We start from the raw sequence: 16,130 nt of genomic DNA, 5'->3' as shown, positions 1-16,130 counted from the left end.
CCCGAAGGTACTTTTCAGTAGGAAATCTTGAGATTAAGTTTAAGATAGAGTAAAGCATGCGTATCTCACAAAAGGGTGAAAACCCTGTCGATCACCGGTATAGTTTGTCAAGTGTTTTTTTCTTGAGGTGTCAAATGGACCTTTGTGTGGACTTTGGATGTGTGAAAGAGCCGCTATGGTCAATAGTTCCCCATTTAGGAAGTGAATTGGTGAAATGGCAGATCTTTTTCTATCTCCATGGAGAATGAACTCATTGAGCCTGGACTAGTTAAACTGAGTTCTCAGCATGTTTTGAACTTTGAATAGAACTTGACTGAAGAATGCCTTGGGAGCGTGTTAATTGCATAGCCGGGTCTAAGTATCTTAAGATAATCAAAATTGGGTCATCTAATGTGCATTTAACTTATGCCCTTATGCTTTTCTGTATCAACAGGCAAGAAATCACGTTTATGTAACTTTTAGACAGTCCATATCTTTGTGCCATTATGGACTCAGTTTACTAGTCACTCGGATCATATGGAAGATTTTTCTTTCCAAACACTTATCTCGGTTTTCCGTCATAAAACTTGTTTAATAGTCCCAATGCACCCGAGAAAAATTAGGGGTGTGCTGCTTAATTGCTCAAACAGTCATGTGCTACACTTGGAAAAAATGCTATAATGTGATAGTTATCAATACTATAATAAGATAAGAGGAAAATAACTATCACATTGCTTAGATTGAAATGTCCAATCACTCTCTTCAGTAAAATAAAAATTCAAATTCATGGTTTGCAATTTTATGATAAATCATATAAAATGGTGATTATAATTCTAGAAATTTTAAGACAAATCAAATAAATTCCATGTTCATCATGTTCATATATGCGAGCTTGTTGAAAGATTAGAAGAGCCAGAGTCAAAGTGGCTCAATAGGATCCAAGAAATGTGGAAATTTCTTTAGTCCCCCCAAAAATCATTTCTTTGGCCAAAACAACAGTTGCTTGTCCCTTGATAAGAGCCTCTCCTGCCAAAATGACCTCCTAATGCTGAAGCATGTGAGGCAATGTATAAATTATAAAAGTATAAATATTTTACTTATAAAGCACTTATATTCATTGCTTAAATACCTAAACAAAGGGAATGCCGGAGAAATCTCATACAAGATAAAAAAATCTACTAAAATAATGCACCGCACTACCAATGTGTTTCATGTAGGAAGCTACTAAATTTGACATGTTAATGTTACGGTCAATATATGAGGAGAGAGCATCCCTATTTAAACACGAGCACATGTTTTCTCAAACGTTGATTCCCTTTTGATCTAAAGGTAGAGATCTAACCACCCATCTCATTAATCATAAGTATACAATTCCCATAATTATTAGGGACTAAGCGTGTGTTTGTTACGGAGAAAACTTCATGATAAAGTAAAGTTGTTTCATGGAAATCATTTTCTAGGAAAGTGTTTTCCTCTTTTTAGGTTAGGAAATTCATTTTCCTAACTTCAAGTATACATATTTTATTTGACCGTAAATGGTTTTCCATCGACTGATCATCTTTCGGCAAACCAGACGTGCGAAGGTACATAAAACTGATTAGCGGAAAATCATTTCACCCAAACAAATGCACCCCGAATGCGAATCATGGTCTTCGCATATGACGTACTTCTTCCAAAAACTATACCTCTTGCACGATCTTTTCCTTGAAATCGTGATTCTTTATACTAATAGAATTTCTAGCCAACAAATCTTCACTAAGATTTAAAAAAAAAGAAGGGTACAGTGAATTATTCCGGCCAGATCCTCACTCACATGATCCATATTTATTATGATGCAGCAGCAAAGGGGGGAAATGAGAGCTGTTCAGTCCAAACACGCAGTTTCAAGCCCAAGAAAACATGGGTTCTCCGGCCAAGTCAGAGGGAAAGAGTCGCGTTGGACGCGTCCCACCGTCTACTTTCAGGTGTCGGTGTTGCCCTTTTTGAATTGGATTCTGAACTGATCCTACTACCCTTTAGTACCTGAAAAATGGCTTTTTCTTCTTCTTTTTTCGGCTTCTGTGGTCATTTGATAGAGATAGGACAGAAAGAGGGCTTCTAAATTTGAGTACCTGAAAAATTGGATCCAAACTTGGGTTTGCTACTCCTGGCCGTCCAAATGGCCATGACGTCTGGTCGCTTTTGTCAAATTGCCCGATTGACGTAGATGGGTCATTCGTGCCGTGCCATTGATTTCGTACGCGTCACTGTCGGAATAACTCCGTCAAAGTGATACAAATATGTCTGTACCGTAGTGGATTTCCATTTTAGTCTAATAATTTATTTAGTGTTTATATGGGGGGGGGAATTATCAAAGAAGTCTTAGACCTATTGTATTCTTGTCAATTTAGTCATAAACATTTTAATTGTGCAATTGAGCCATAAATATTTTCACATTTTGCCAATTAAGTCCATATGGCTAATTTTGATTAGAAATTATTGACGTGGACGCCGTGCGTCCTATGTGTTACAGCTGGTACTGACGTATATAATTTTTACAATTTTTTTTAATTCCAATTTTTTTAAATAATTTTATTTTTTCTTTCCTTTATTTTTCTTTTTCTTTTTCTTTTTCCTTCTTCCTCCGCCGATTGCCACGGCCGGCAACCAGCTAGAGGCGAGGGTCACCCTCACCGAATATGGCGAGGGCCGGCCTCACCGAATCTAGCGATGCTCAAGCTCACAGGGATTTGGCAACGTAAAACCTCGCCGGCCTCGAGCAAGACTTGCTAGTTGAGGCTCGAGCTCACCAGCAAGGTTGGCCCTTGCCTTTGGCCAGTCACCAACGGAAAAAGCTTGCAAAAATTATTATAATTCGAATTTATTTTAAAAAATTGTAAAAATTATTCTCTTTAGCACCGGCCATGTCATGTTACGGTTGGCGTCCATGTCAGCAATAACAGGTTAAAATTGATCGAATGGACCCACTCGGTAAAATTACTTCAATTGGTGATGAATATCACGTGGAGTAAGTGCCTAAGTGGTCCTTTAAACTCGCGGTCTTACTCACCAGTTTTCCTAGGTAATAATAATACCTTGTAAGAATGAAGTCAACCGAAAAAAAAAAAAAAGTTACGCACATACGTGGCTGCTCGAGTTCTTGTAAGCCTTCGGGGACTTTTTTTGTGGATTTTTCAGAAAGAGAAGACCATACGTTATATATATACCCATTATGCACAGAAGGCAGAAAAAGGGCGGACTAATTATCTTTTATAATATGTTAATGATACCACGACCCTTTAATTACAGTGGTAATCAATCGTGTACTCAGTACTCACATTTCCATGACATTGTTCTCAATTCACAACAATCATTCATTTGTATTTAACCTTTAGCTTTTTGTTTCGCACGCCTGCATGACATTTCGTGTACACAGATTGACGTGAGTGAATGCAATGTGATTTTTCGACCGATAGTGAAATCGGAACCAAGTTCTTAATAAGCACACATCAACATTAATTATAGGAGTATGATTTTTATCGGTGAAAATTCATGCCTACTGTGTATGCATACTTATCTGACAGACAACGATATTAAAGTTTTATGGATATAACACACAAAATATCGTATGGATAGAATATAATAGAGATTACAACGAAAGAGTCCGAACCACTAATTAAAATGCTAATTATTAAGTGTTTGTAGGGGTCCGATTTGGTTTAAGAGCACCACAAATTGGAGAAGAGGTTGACGCCGCCCATGGCAGAGAGCAAATGCATGCAATGGCCACAAATTCTAATTAATATGCATAAAAGATTTTGCCAAGCAGACTGTTAAAAAAGTTTTAAAAAACGATTAAAATAACAAATGTAAAAAAAAAAAAACGATTTTGTTGACCTACTTTACTATATTCAACACCAAAGTGGTTGTTAATAAATTGGTTCTCTTTATTCAGTTGCATAAAATGCTTTCCCCGCAGAACACAACGCAGCACCGCCATGAAAGGTGGATAATCGAAATGTTATTATAAAGATATGATGATGATGAATATAACCCACGAAAATGAGAAGTCGCACGTTGGTATGTTATTATAAAGATATGATGATGAATATGATCCCAATATGTTTATGATCTCCTTCACTGAAGAACCGACCAATACTTTCGCTCTCTTTGAATCCATTTTGATCGAACTTATAAGTTGGATCTTAATAATAAGGATGTTGAGATGCACACGTCGGCGTGTTTGTAGACCTAGCCCGATCAACTGGCGTCGGGCATCGCAAAGACTTAATCGGTAAATATGGTGGTGGGTCCATACAATACAAGCTCTTCATCTTATACGAGATTTTTAGGGTATTAAAATATCAGGTTGTGGCACGTATTAGGCTTTGCCCGTCCATTAATTGGATCTAGTTTACACTCCCTTATGAGATCGAATTACTCAACATCATTTAATTTGTCCATGTATGCAAGCAGCACAAATGATACAAGTATCTTAAACTAAGATTAGCGTGTGTGATTTTCTAGGGATTGGCTGAGTGATTAAGAGTTTAGTTAGGATGTGGCAGACTTGGTGGTAATTATGGTATAACTGTCCACAAAGTTTTAAACCTATTGTACAATAGTTAATTCAATCCTAAACCTTTCAATTGTGCCAATTTAATCATAAACCTTTTGAAATTTTGCCAAATTAGTCCCAAAAGATAATTGGCCGAAAGGACTATATTGACAAATTGTTAAAAGGTTAATGACCCAATTGGCTTAATTGAAAAATTTATGACTAAATTGACAAGTTGTTAAAAGGTTTAGGACTAAATTGGCATAATTGAAAGGTTTAGGACTAAATTGACCGCTGTACAGTAGGTTTAGGATTTTTTGAACAATTTTCCTGATAATTATTGATGGTCCAAGAGTTGAAACTTTTAAAAGCATAGTTCCAATGCTGATTCAAATCATGGATCCGATGGTTGAAGCTTTAACCAATATTCAATAGCACAAGTATTTTCAACAGGATGGAATCATTTTTATGTCAATGCAATATGTGCTGTACCTCACCTTCACGCGTATAGAATAGAAACTTATAAAACGACGAAAGCCTCAACACCCGGTGCGTAGCCGAAAGACCCTTTTGAGAACGACAATGGTTGACATCCATTAGCCCACAAAGAAGCAAAATACCTTATAGTGAAATGTGTGGGATGATGAGCTATACCACAACCCTTTTGTGCTCAGAAACATTGACCAATTCTGTCTAAGTAATTACTACTGAACGAGTCTTCGATTAGATCGTCAAGCAAGTCTAAGACACATTGATCGATGACTTGGGTTTCCATGTGTGTAGTCAAATTTGGAACGTGAAACTTGCGCTATATCTAAGTCATCAACTCCCTAAAATAAAAAAATACAACCTACCACGGTGTAGCTGGTCGAGTGATTACGACTTCCAACTCTTAGATTGCGCGTTGGAATTGAACTTTCGATAGCAGCTGCACCAGCCAAACCATACTCAGAAGGAGGAGAGTCATCAAACTTTCATGCCAATTAAGGCCGCTTTGTTGACCATGAGAATTATTTTCCCTTTCATAACCCAATATTTTCACACTTGTATAGTGGCACTGAGGCTGCTTTGTTGACCGTCGAGGGCTTAACCCGTCTCGGAGGACTATCCTTTTATTAAGTCGAATATTTTGTAATTGGTGTGAAATTTTTTTCTGACGACACTAAACTATTGTTATTTTAATTGCGCCTTACTGCTCTTTTACTTTAGCAAGAAATAAACAAGAATCTAAAAAAAAGAAACGGTTCCACGGCGATAGGATCGGAGGATAGAGTGGTGTAGAACTAGGACTTATTGTTGCTATAGTCGATTTCTCGCACCTAAATCAGGACTATAATACCATCACTGATGCAATCATCGTATCTAAATTGGACATAATGATGCATGTCGTCCCATTGTAAATTTTTCTTGAGTAAGCAATATGATTATACTTGATTATATCAAGTTCCCCTAGGGTTATTCTGATAACCAGGGGATGCTCCCCCTAGGGTTGTTCTGGTTAACCCTAGGGATCATTGCTACTCTGGGGCGACTCCGACCAACTCTATTAAGGCTGACCGGAGGCATATACGCCTTTTTTCACGTCTCGACAGCTGAACGACCTAGAGCTCCCCTATTCCTTGCCATTATTTTTTCCTCATAGGGAGGAGGGAGTATCCCCTTTGGGTTTTACTTCCCCTAAGACCTAAGAGAGAGATCTTGAGAGATGAAACATTTTGAGGACTTGCTCAGATCCCGAGTCCCTTATATCAAATCCTAGTTTTTTTTTTTTTTTCGTTTTTTTCCTTTTTTGTGCAAATAGCCACATGCAAGGGAGGGAGGAGAAACATTGAATGTCGACCAAAGGGAAAAGTGTTACGTCGAACTTTCCAAATCCCAAAGTTTCGCCAGTGGAAGAACTTGGATAACATGGGTATAGTCATCTCCCAATATACCTTAGTGAGATGTCCCACACGAGAAGTATATGTGATTTTGAAAGGTCTCTTCTCTTGTTCATCATTGAGGTCCAAGAATTGAGGACGCTCGCCATGATTGCTCAGTGGAACAAAGGAAGCTCAAGATCTTCATAGGACTCGGTCTGATTCTCCATAGGACTTGGTCCATATGGATTTTTTGGTGCTAATAAGTTCATCGTGCCTTTTTAGCCACGAATAGATTGGGTGCTCATTCCACTGTCATCACTTCTTCTTTTTCTTGCCCTTTTTTCCGTTTTCTGTCGAATCTACAATGATTGACAAGAGATGTATTCCTTTCACTTTGCAATCGCAAGTGTGGAAACAGATGAGGGATCTTCTAAAAATGGGGGCTTCACATGCAGCATCACACTAGCATATGATACTATGGCCACCAGTATCTGATGAAAAAGGATTTAGGTAAAAAGTATATAATACCTCCACATGTTGGGTGTATGCAAATAAAAATTGACATTTAAAAAGTTTTGCAAAGTCACCTTATAAAGAAATATGTGAAGTTTTAATTAATGAAAAGAAATTATTAAGACAACATGAAAAACTTGTGTATATATACATGGAAAGAATGAATATGTCAATATTTTAACTTGTTCTGGTAAGGTTGTTTATAAAACAGAAAAAAATTAAAATTTATAATTGGAATGCATGAGAGCTAAAAAAAATTTAGTTATTTAGGCATCCATCCACTGATAAAATATTTATAAAGTACTCGATAGTGGATATTTTCAAAAAGCGAAAAAAAAGGAATGTAATTCCTATCAAGAGAATGTCCTCTTTATTGTATATAATAATAATGATAATATGGGAAAATTACAAAATCAGTCGTAAACTTAATGTAAGTATGTTAATTCAATTGTAAAACTTTTCAATTTTGCTGATTTGAGTGACATTTCAATGTAGTCTTTTGATTAATTTTTGCTGAAAATCTCAAACGTAGTAGCCCAACCACTGCCAGCCATCCCACGTGGCACACTATCATGTCAGTGATTTACAACGAAAATTGGCCAGAAGGACTCCATTGGAATTTCGCACAAGGTTTAAGACTAAATTGATAAAACTAAAAAGTTTATAACTGAATAAGCATTTTTACAATAAATTTATAATTGAGTGGACAATTTTCCCTGAACAATATAGATAAGGAGCTAGTAAACAAGTCCTTGTAACATTTCTCTTTTCATTCTTTATCCAATTCGCACAATTATAAATTCTTGATTACATAGTTAAGGGAAGAAAATGATAATTGTGCGTCTTGAATTTAATAGTCACTTGTCATAGACAAATTAAACATATTAACTGCTCCTTATCAAATCTGAAGTGGTACTTCCAATTCACTTATTTCCTCTCTTGTGTACCTTCCAATGTATATTCAACAAAATTCTTTTTTGGCATGGCAAAGATTTCACGGTTAAGTTAGTTTTCACCTTACATCACGTGAACTATGAAACAATGTAAACATCTCTTGATTGTTTACACGCCGTTTTACATTGTCTCGTTCCCAACCATCATAAAAAGTGACTATAATAAGCTTTCTTATTACTTTGCTGGGGACAAAAAGATCAGACAATAACTTGGCTTTCGTATACATAAGATGAGACATCGGTTTTGACGCAACATCTGATGCTGCCGCAACGTCAAAATTAAACAACCGAGCTCGCTTTTAAGGAAGTGGTAATCACGGTTTCCTCAATTTTGTCTGCCCTTTGACCAGGCAGATTAGACTTTGATTGCTGTATGTTTGTGAAAAAGTGAGGACGGTTTAAAGTAAATTATTGGACGGCGGCAAATGAGAGATTAAAAACTATAGAGGCCGAAGAATTTGGGGGCCGTACGGCCTTGCATCTGTTTCCCACCAATGGGTTTTGACCTTTAGTTTTTTATTAAACCGCGGAGATAAACTTTGACTTTGTGACTCAGAATCATTTTGTCTTTCTTCTCCATGCCTGGTCGTTGGAATAGCATCGGGACGAGTGTGACGCGCGTTCGGCGACATGACTCATGCCTAGATGATTCTACGAGGCCTTACTTTACCATAGAAATAATTAAGTGACCGTTCTTATTCTACTGTGAGATAATAATAGCATATTTTAAATTATAAAATAATAAATAAATAATAATTATAAATTATTGTGAATTCAATTTTTTCAAGAATTTATAGCTCGTAATATCATGTTATTCTCAAGATGGCTAGCAAAATCCGTTTTATTATCCATAGCTTTTCATCTAAAGCCGTAAGACTAAACTTGGGCGAGTTGAAGGAGTAAACCAAACAATCCTATGCTAGTCCACCTTAGGGTATCTCAAGCAAGCATTAGCAGTAGACGAGGTCGCACCTTGAGACATAAAAGACAACCTTATCTAGCTTTTATCACAACTTTTTCTAAGGGAAAGTGACACGAATGATCAATGAAATTTGGCACAATGTGCAATGTGGTCTCTAAACTTTCGATTTATTTAATGTGGTCTTGAATTTTTTGTACGTGTTCAATTTAGTTCCTGAACTACATGAAAACGTTCAATATTATCCATGACTTTAAATTAATGAAATGACAATATTGAAAATTTTCATTTAATTCAGGGACTAAGTTGAACACGTACCAAAATTTTAGGGACCATAGTGAATAAATTAAAAATTCAAAGATCACATTACACATTGTACTAAAGTTCAAAGACCACATTGAACAAATTAAAAGTTCAAGGATCATATTGCACATTAAACTAAAGTTCATGGACCATTTGTATCATTATCCCATGTTCTAACCTAATATTGAGATAGATACCAGAATCTAAATAACTCTTTTAGGATGGTGCAAAAGCGGACCATGCGTGGGTGCCAATTGTGATGACAACACGTTTCACAAAAGGCTTAAGGCAAGGCCTAACTTTCTTTATTTTCTTCCTCATATACTACTACTTTGCACAACTAGTTGATCTAGACTATATGTAACACCTAAATTCTGAACTCATCTTATATCTATATGATCTTTTCTTTAAGAAATATGAGATTTTGACCAAAAAATAAAAATAAAAAGTGGTGTTTCGATTTGTCTTATGATCTAATCAAATGGCTTCTTAGGCTAATGTATGCATTTAAGCTGCTTCGAAAATCGCATCGGAGAATAATATAACAGTTGCAATATATATTTTTTCCCATCAGATAGTTCTTAATTTTATATCCAGACCTTCAAAGTTGTCTTTCATGATAGCGAGTATGATATTGTCTAATTTTTGAGAGTTGAGATATGAATCCTCTCAATTTGTGAGGAATAAATAAATAAAATATATCCTCCTAAGTCCTAACATCAACTTATTATTATCTTCTAGGTAAACTTATCATTACCTAGAAGATAATATTTGAGTTGCAAAAGTGAATTTTTCACAAAACTAATCAATGAATGTTTGAAATTCTTGAAAAAGATTATTCATGTCTCTTTAACAGCACCTTCTAAAACTAAAAGTAATGATAATCTTTCAATAGGCAGTAGGGTTTGTTTAGGATGACTTCAGCTCTTAATTTCCTTTTCCTATTTGTAAGCTCTTCAATTTAACTTCTATTTATCACAAAATATTAAAATCTCTTATGAGATAATAATATTAGTATGTAGAGTCCCACAAAAAAAATTTCATAATTTTTCGAGATATTTTTTTTATTATCTAATTTTGAGGGAAAAGTTGTAAGAAGAAATAACAAATGTGTTTCTGTAAGTTTCAAACAAGCTCCTTCACGTCCTTTTTTTTTCTTTTATGGACATTCTTTTGAGGAATAGAAACTAATTAAACAGGAAAGCATCGAGCGAGAAAAATAAACAAGGGCAGAATTATTTTGGCTATATTATTTAAGAAAAGATTTTCTTTTTTTCTTGTTTGAATATCTCTTATTTTAAAGTACTTATGTTGGCTTATTTGACGACAGGCGAGGCTCTTTCTTTTTCTTCACCAAATCCTATGCATTCAGACTTCATTCTCAAAATCAATTCTTAGTCAATAATTGAATTTATATTTATAGTCAAAATTCTTGAACAGAAAAGAGAAGAGAACAAACCGCCCTACGATATATGAAAAGGACGATTTTAGATTTATATTATAGTCAACATTTCATACATTTGATAAAAAAAAAGTCAAGATTTATTATATTTTTTTAACTAATTAGCAATTAGTACATTAAATAGGCGATCAAATGTTCCTCCTAGATTTTTCAACTACACTAGCACGCAAAGGCAACACGAGCACATACATGCTTGGAGTCTAATGTTTTACTTGAATATATGCAACTTCGATATTGTAAAATATACATGCGTACGCTTCACACAAGTCTTCATCGGCGGCGTCTTGAATAAACTATTACAAATGATTCTCATAAATTCTTACAAGAGAATGAATCAAATTGTGGCTGTTGTTTTACGAAAATGACGCTCATGAAAATTTTTAAGACCAAATTATTTTTACACATCAAAGTCTTAAGAAAATTCCTATTTCCTGGTATATCGCAAAACTTTTCCACGAGCATGCAATTTATATATTTGATTTGACGCACGTAAGAAAAAAGAGCCAATGGCAAGAACTTCACCCGCCAAGTCTCCACGCATGAATGTGTCGGTCAAAGGACATGACGTGGAACGATGTCATTGGTTGGGCCAGCTTCGAATTGCGGCTCCTTAGAAAAATAAAAGAAAAGTTTGGGGGTTGACAATTCAATCGAAGAACTTAATTTCTGAAGGTATTTTTCTAGATTATAAAAGTCAATGATAATTTTCTATTAAAAAAGAGTAATGCCATGTTGTAAGATTAATTTATTAAATCAATTTTTTAGTTGATTTGGTGCATTGCAAGTAAGAATATGAATAAATATGTAGTATTTAACATCCAATTAGAGTAACCTTAGAGCAATCTTATTACTTTATTATGCGTACAATTATCTTGAAAAAGAGAATGATCTATGTCGAAGACCATCAAACACACAAATGCTCTTATATCCTTTTTTATAGTATAATTAGATACGTTCAGGACATCATTCATAAAATAAACTAGCATGATCATTATGTTATTTTTTGTCACATGAGGATATTTTCTGGAGATAACTGAAGTTAAAGATTTTGACAACGACCAAGACGGGGCCACACCTTAAATTGAAAAACGAAAACCACTGTTTCTTTTCCAAGTTCCACATTAATGACCAGGACGAAAAGGGTTCAAAGCCGTGGCATGCTAATGGGCGGGTCAAAGTTCCGACATTTGGAGACGACCGTCCTTCGTCGCCTATAAATACCCCAGTTCCATCCTCACCCTTCTCACCCAACATCAACACATCATCTTGACCTCGTGTAGTCTTTGCCTGCTCTACAGTCTCTTGTTTTCGTCTTCAGAGAGAGAGGGAGAGAGACTTGTCTTTAAGAGAGAGAGAGAGAGATGGAATATTTTCTTCAGTTGTACAATCTTGTTCTATCAACTTCGGTTGTTTTTGTGCTGTTTGTTGTGTGGAGAGTGTCGTTCAGGTGCTGGATTTCACCTGCGAGAGCTTATCAGAAGCTCAGGGGAAATGGGTTCAAAGGTCCTTCTCCAGTTTTCCCTCTTGGGAACCTCATGGACATGCAAAAGGCCATAAAAGATGGCTCCTGTTCTGTGAACTCTAATGATGAATCTTTGAACGGCATCACTCATGACATTCACTCCACGGTCTTCCCCTACTTTGCTAGCTGGCAGAAATCACATGGTAAGCCCAAAAACAAATCTGTCACAGAAAAGTTCATTTTCATGAAGTTGGGTTGCCAATTACTTCTGTTGGTTTTCATTAATAATTTCTGTGTTTTGATTTCAGGGAAGGTGTTCATTTATTGGCTAGGCACAGAGCCATTCTTGTACATTGCGGAGCCTGAGTTTCTGAAGCAAATGTCGAGTGGTGTATTGGGGAAGAGTTGGGGAAAGCCCAGGGTGTTCAAGAACGACCGAGAACCCATGTTCGGGAACGGACTGGTCATGACCGAGGGGGACGAATGGGTCCGTCACAGGCATGTCATCACCCCAGCCTTCTCTCCTGCCAACCTCAAGGTCTCTCTCTCTCTCTCTCTCTCTCTCTCTCTCTCTATCACAGCAGAGATGCGTACACACGTACCGATATTTGGGCTTTTGAATATGAGTGATAGCAACTCGTGGGAGTCACGTCAAACTTATTTCTTGAAAAGGAAATGTGTGTCACAAAATCTTTCGCAAGAATTGCGGAGTGCATGTACACGTAAGTTGTTTATCTCTAATTAGGTAAAGGAGGTGATTAGTTAGAGTTTACGTTTCAGAACAAAAGACTCAATTATCTTTAAGGCCTTTTATCCGCACACTTAACTCAATTTGCACATAATTTGGTTGTACGACAGGGAATGTCAAGCTTAATGGTGGAATCAGCCAACAAGATGCTGGAAAAGTGGACAGCTCTCATAAACTCCGGAAAGCCGGAAATCGATGTCGAGAGTGAGATCATATCGACGGCGGGGGAGATCATAGCCAAGACCAGCTTCGGCATTAGCAACAGCGATGGTAAGAAAGTTCTCGAGAAACTGCGAGCCGTGCAGGTCACTCTCTTCAAGACAAACCGTTTCGTGGGTGTGCCTTTCAACCAATTTATCGCCCCCAAACAATCCTTAGAAGCAAAAAGACTGGGAAAAGAAATAGACAACCTACTAATGTCGATCATCGATGATCGCAAGGCCAGCTTCGTGGCGAATAACCAGAAGGACTTGCTTGGGTTGTTACTCGAAGGGAACTACGGAAATGGAAAAGTAGGGAAGAGTTTGACGACGAGAGAGTTGGTGGACGAGTGCAAGACGTTCTTTTTCGGGGGTCATGAGACGACGGCGTTGGCTCTATCGTGGACGTTGCTGCTTTTGGCCATGCATCCCGAGTGGCAAGATCAGCTCAGAGATGAGATCAAACAAGTGGTTGGTGATAAAAAAGAGATCGACGCAACCATGATTGCTGGACTAAAGAAGGTAAAAACACTATTCGAAATGAGAACCAATTGATGCACGTTTTTGTACATAGAGCTAGTTTTATTTGCTAGTACTGTCAATTGCTCGATGTTGCTTAGATGATAATTCACATGGAAAAGGTTTGTGTCTGTGTTCCTGAAGTTGGAATAACTTCATGTTTCATAATGGGTGAATAGATTGGGGTAGAAAATATCTAATCATTGGAGCATGAACATGGTTTGTTTTGGATAGAAAATTTATGTAGAACCTAGCTATGCAAAATATGTAGGTAACTGAAGCTGATTTATTCACAAAACAAAACGATTCAAAAACTGTCATGTACAAATTTCATATGAAAGTTCTTAAATGTCCGTGTTCGGCTAGCTAGTGGGTCACCTTTCTTTTTCAAGAAAAGATGCTCTTCTCCTTTCCTTTTTTTGGCTTAATTTGAGGGGGGTGGTCAACGTCGATCCGCCATATTCGTGGACGGAAAGGTTGAGACAAGCGTTGTGACCACCAAACAATAGAACTTCGCGGCCTTGCAAATTGCCACGTGTCTGCATGTCATGCTTAAAATACATATCCATAAGCCAAGTGAAGCAGTCAGTGTCTATCTCGATAGGTCTATGCAAGACCCACATATGCACAAGAATTTTAGGACACTTGCCATAACCCCTGATGGTTTGACTAGTGCTCATACCCCACTAACAAACCGCTTTTATATTTCTCACATGACTTTTCAATTAGTAATGTTATCTTTACTTGTGATTAATTGCAGATGGGATGGGTGATGAACGAAGTTCTGCGATTATATAGTCCGTCACCGAACGTGCAAAGACAGGCACTAGAGGATATTAAAGTATATGATATGGTGATCCCTAAGGGAACGAACATGTGGATTGACGTGGTGTCGATGCATCATGACCCTGCTTTGTGGGGGGACGATGTGAACCAATTCAAGCCAGAGCGGTTCAAAGAGGACGCACTCTACGGCGGGTGCAAGAACAAGATGGGATTTTTGCCATTTGGGTTTGGAGGGAGAATGTGCATTGGTCGGAACTTGACCATGACGGAGTACAAGATTGTCTTAACCCTAATTCTCTCCAAGTTTTCCTTCTCTGTTTCACCAAGCTATTGCCACTCTCCTTCGATTTTGCTCTCTCTTAGACCTTCCCGAGGATTGCCTCTCATAGTAAAGCCTCTCTAGGATAGTCAGCATAATACTACTTCAGGTTTAAGAGTAACAATATACACCATTATAATGTAGAATTGATGTACTTGTATCTAAAGAGGTTTCACTATGAGCTTTTTTTTTTCGGGGGGGGAGGGTTGGGTGGGGCGCTTGAGCCTTGATGGTGTATACTAGCTCGCTCATGAGTTAGCCAAATTTATTCATACATAACATATTATCACTCATCGATTTTTCTCGTATTATTGTCCAATTCTTTAGCATGTCCAATGTGACTACCAATCATCGCCATCTCTCATTAGCTTTTTCATAAAAAGAGCTAAAAGTGCCCACAAACTCAGATAATCCAGCAGCTCATTTATTACTTGCTTCGGCCCTCTTTCTTCTTAAAGGCTCGAAAGATGATGATGGTGGTGATAAGTTTAGACTTGCACAATTAGTTGCCTCAGCATCATGATTCTCACCTTCTTCATGGTCTAAAGCCGCATGAGCTTCTGAAGGGTCTTCACTGAGATTTTCACCGGCAAAAAGGTGAGACAATAGCAAAATCATTGTGATCCATAACGAAGGAGGAAAAAAAAACAGAAACATCAAACAAGAACGAACTAGCAGGTAAGACAATAGCAAAATTATCCAAAGTCACATCAGAATCAACAATATAGAAAGTACACAAACCATTAGAAAGATTGGTGAAAGGAATGAAATAATCAATAATATAACATTGAAATCAATGTTAGCAACCATAATATATTTTTTAGTCATCAAAATCACATGGGAATCAATTTCCCTTTTAGTTTCATCAGTTGTCTCTTACTCTCACATTGGTTCTTTTTTTGTAGTAATTCGAATTTTAGCCGGATGTAGCAGCCCGGATCACCTCATGTACGTATTCCTTTTTATTAGATGTATCCAATCCAGACAAACGGCATTAGACGAACAAAAAAGAAAAAAAGAAAGCTGCCAAATGTCTCCAAGAACCAGCCTCAAAATTCCTACAAGGGTTCAAAACCTGAACCATTCTCCTTAAGTTGATGAACATCTTTCGAACTCTCCCTCTGCCTTTCTAGGTTTGGAGTTGATTAAGGTTTCTAGCTACAGATTCATCCACAGGAAAAAGAACTGCTTTATGGCAATTCCCCTGGTAATAGTTGAATTATCCTAGTTCTCACCCTTACTACCTCTAGGATCGAACTTCTTGCCTAAAATAGTGTGGTCATGTTTGCCGGAGTCCTTTGTTCTGAAGTTCCGTTTTCCAATGTGAGGACATTTTTGTTGGCATCAACCACTTAAAAAACTAAACTATAAACGGTAAAGAAAACTATTGCAGTATTCCATAACCACTAAATCCACAACGACAAGAAATATAAACTGGTTACAACGATTTCGATGAGATAGATAAGCTAGGGAATGCGAGATGTAGTAACAGATAGAAAGTAAGAACAAAAATGGATGCATTTACGCTAATTAATGCTGTATAAATTGGAGGAATCAAATCGTTATAC

At 37.0% G+C, this 16,130-nt stretch overlaps 1 protein-coding gene across 1 annotated transcript; it reads left to right on the top strand.

Moving 5' to 3' along the window:
- The first annotated feature begins 11,794 nt into the window (after positions 1-11,794).
- On the top strand, positions 11,795-14,733 carry LOC115667565 (cytokinin hydroxylase-like). The gene is made up of 4 exons (XM_056304294.1): positions 11,795-12,193; positions 12,299-12,528; positions 12,849-13,460; positions 14,218-14,733. The coding sequence occupies exons 1-4, from the start codon at positions 11,890-11,892 to the stop codon at positions 14,644-14,646; spliced, it is 1,575 nt and encodes a 524-aa protein (XP_056160269.1). The 5' UTR covers positions 11,795-11,889; the 3' UTR covers positions 14,647-14,733.
- Positions 14,734-16,130: the final 1,397 nt, after the last annotated feature.

This window comes from Syzygium oleosum, unplaced genomic scaffold (genome assembly GCF_021117445.2).
Source record: "Syzygium oleosum isolate NSW1041296 unplaced genomic scaffold, Sole_v2.1 Sole_v2.31, whole genome shotgun sequence".
NCBI classification, from domain to species: Eukaryota; Viridiplantae; Streptophyta; class Magnoliopsida; order Myrtales; family Myrtaceae; genus Syzygium; species Syzygium oleosum.
This window is presented reverse-complemented; position numbering and strand designations above follow the sequence as displayed.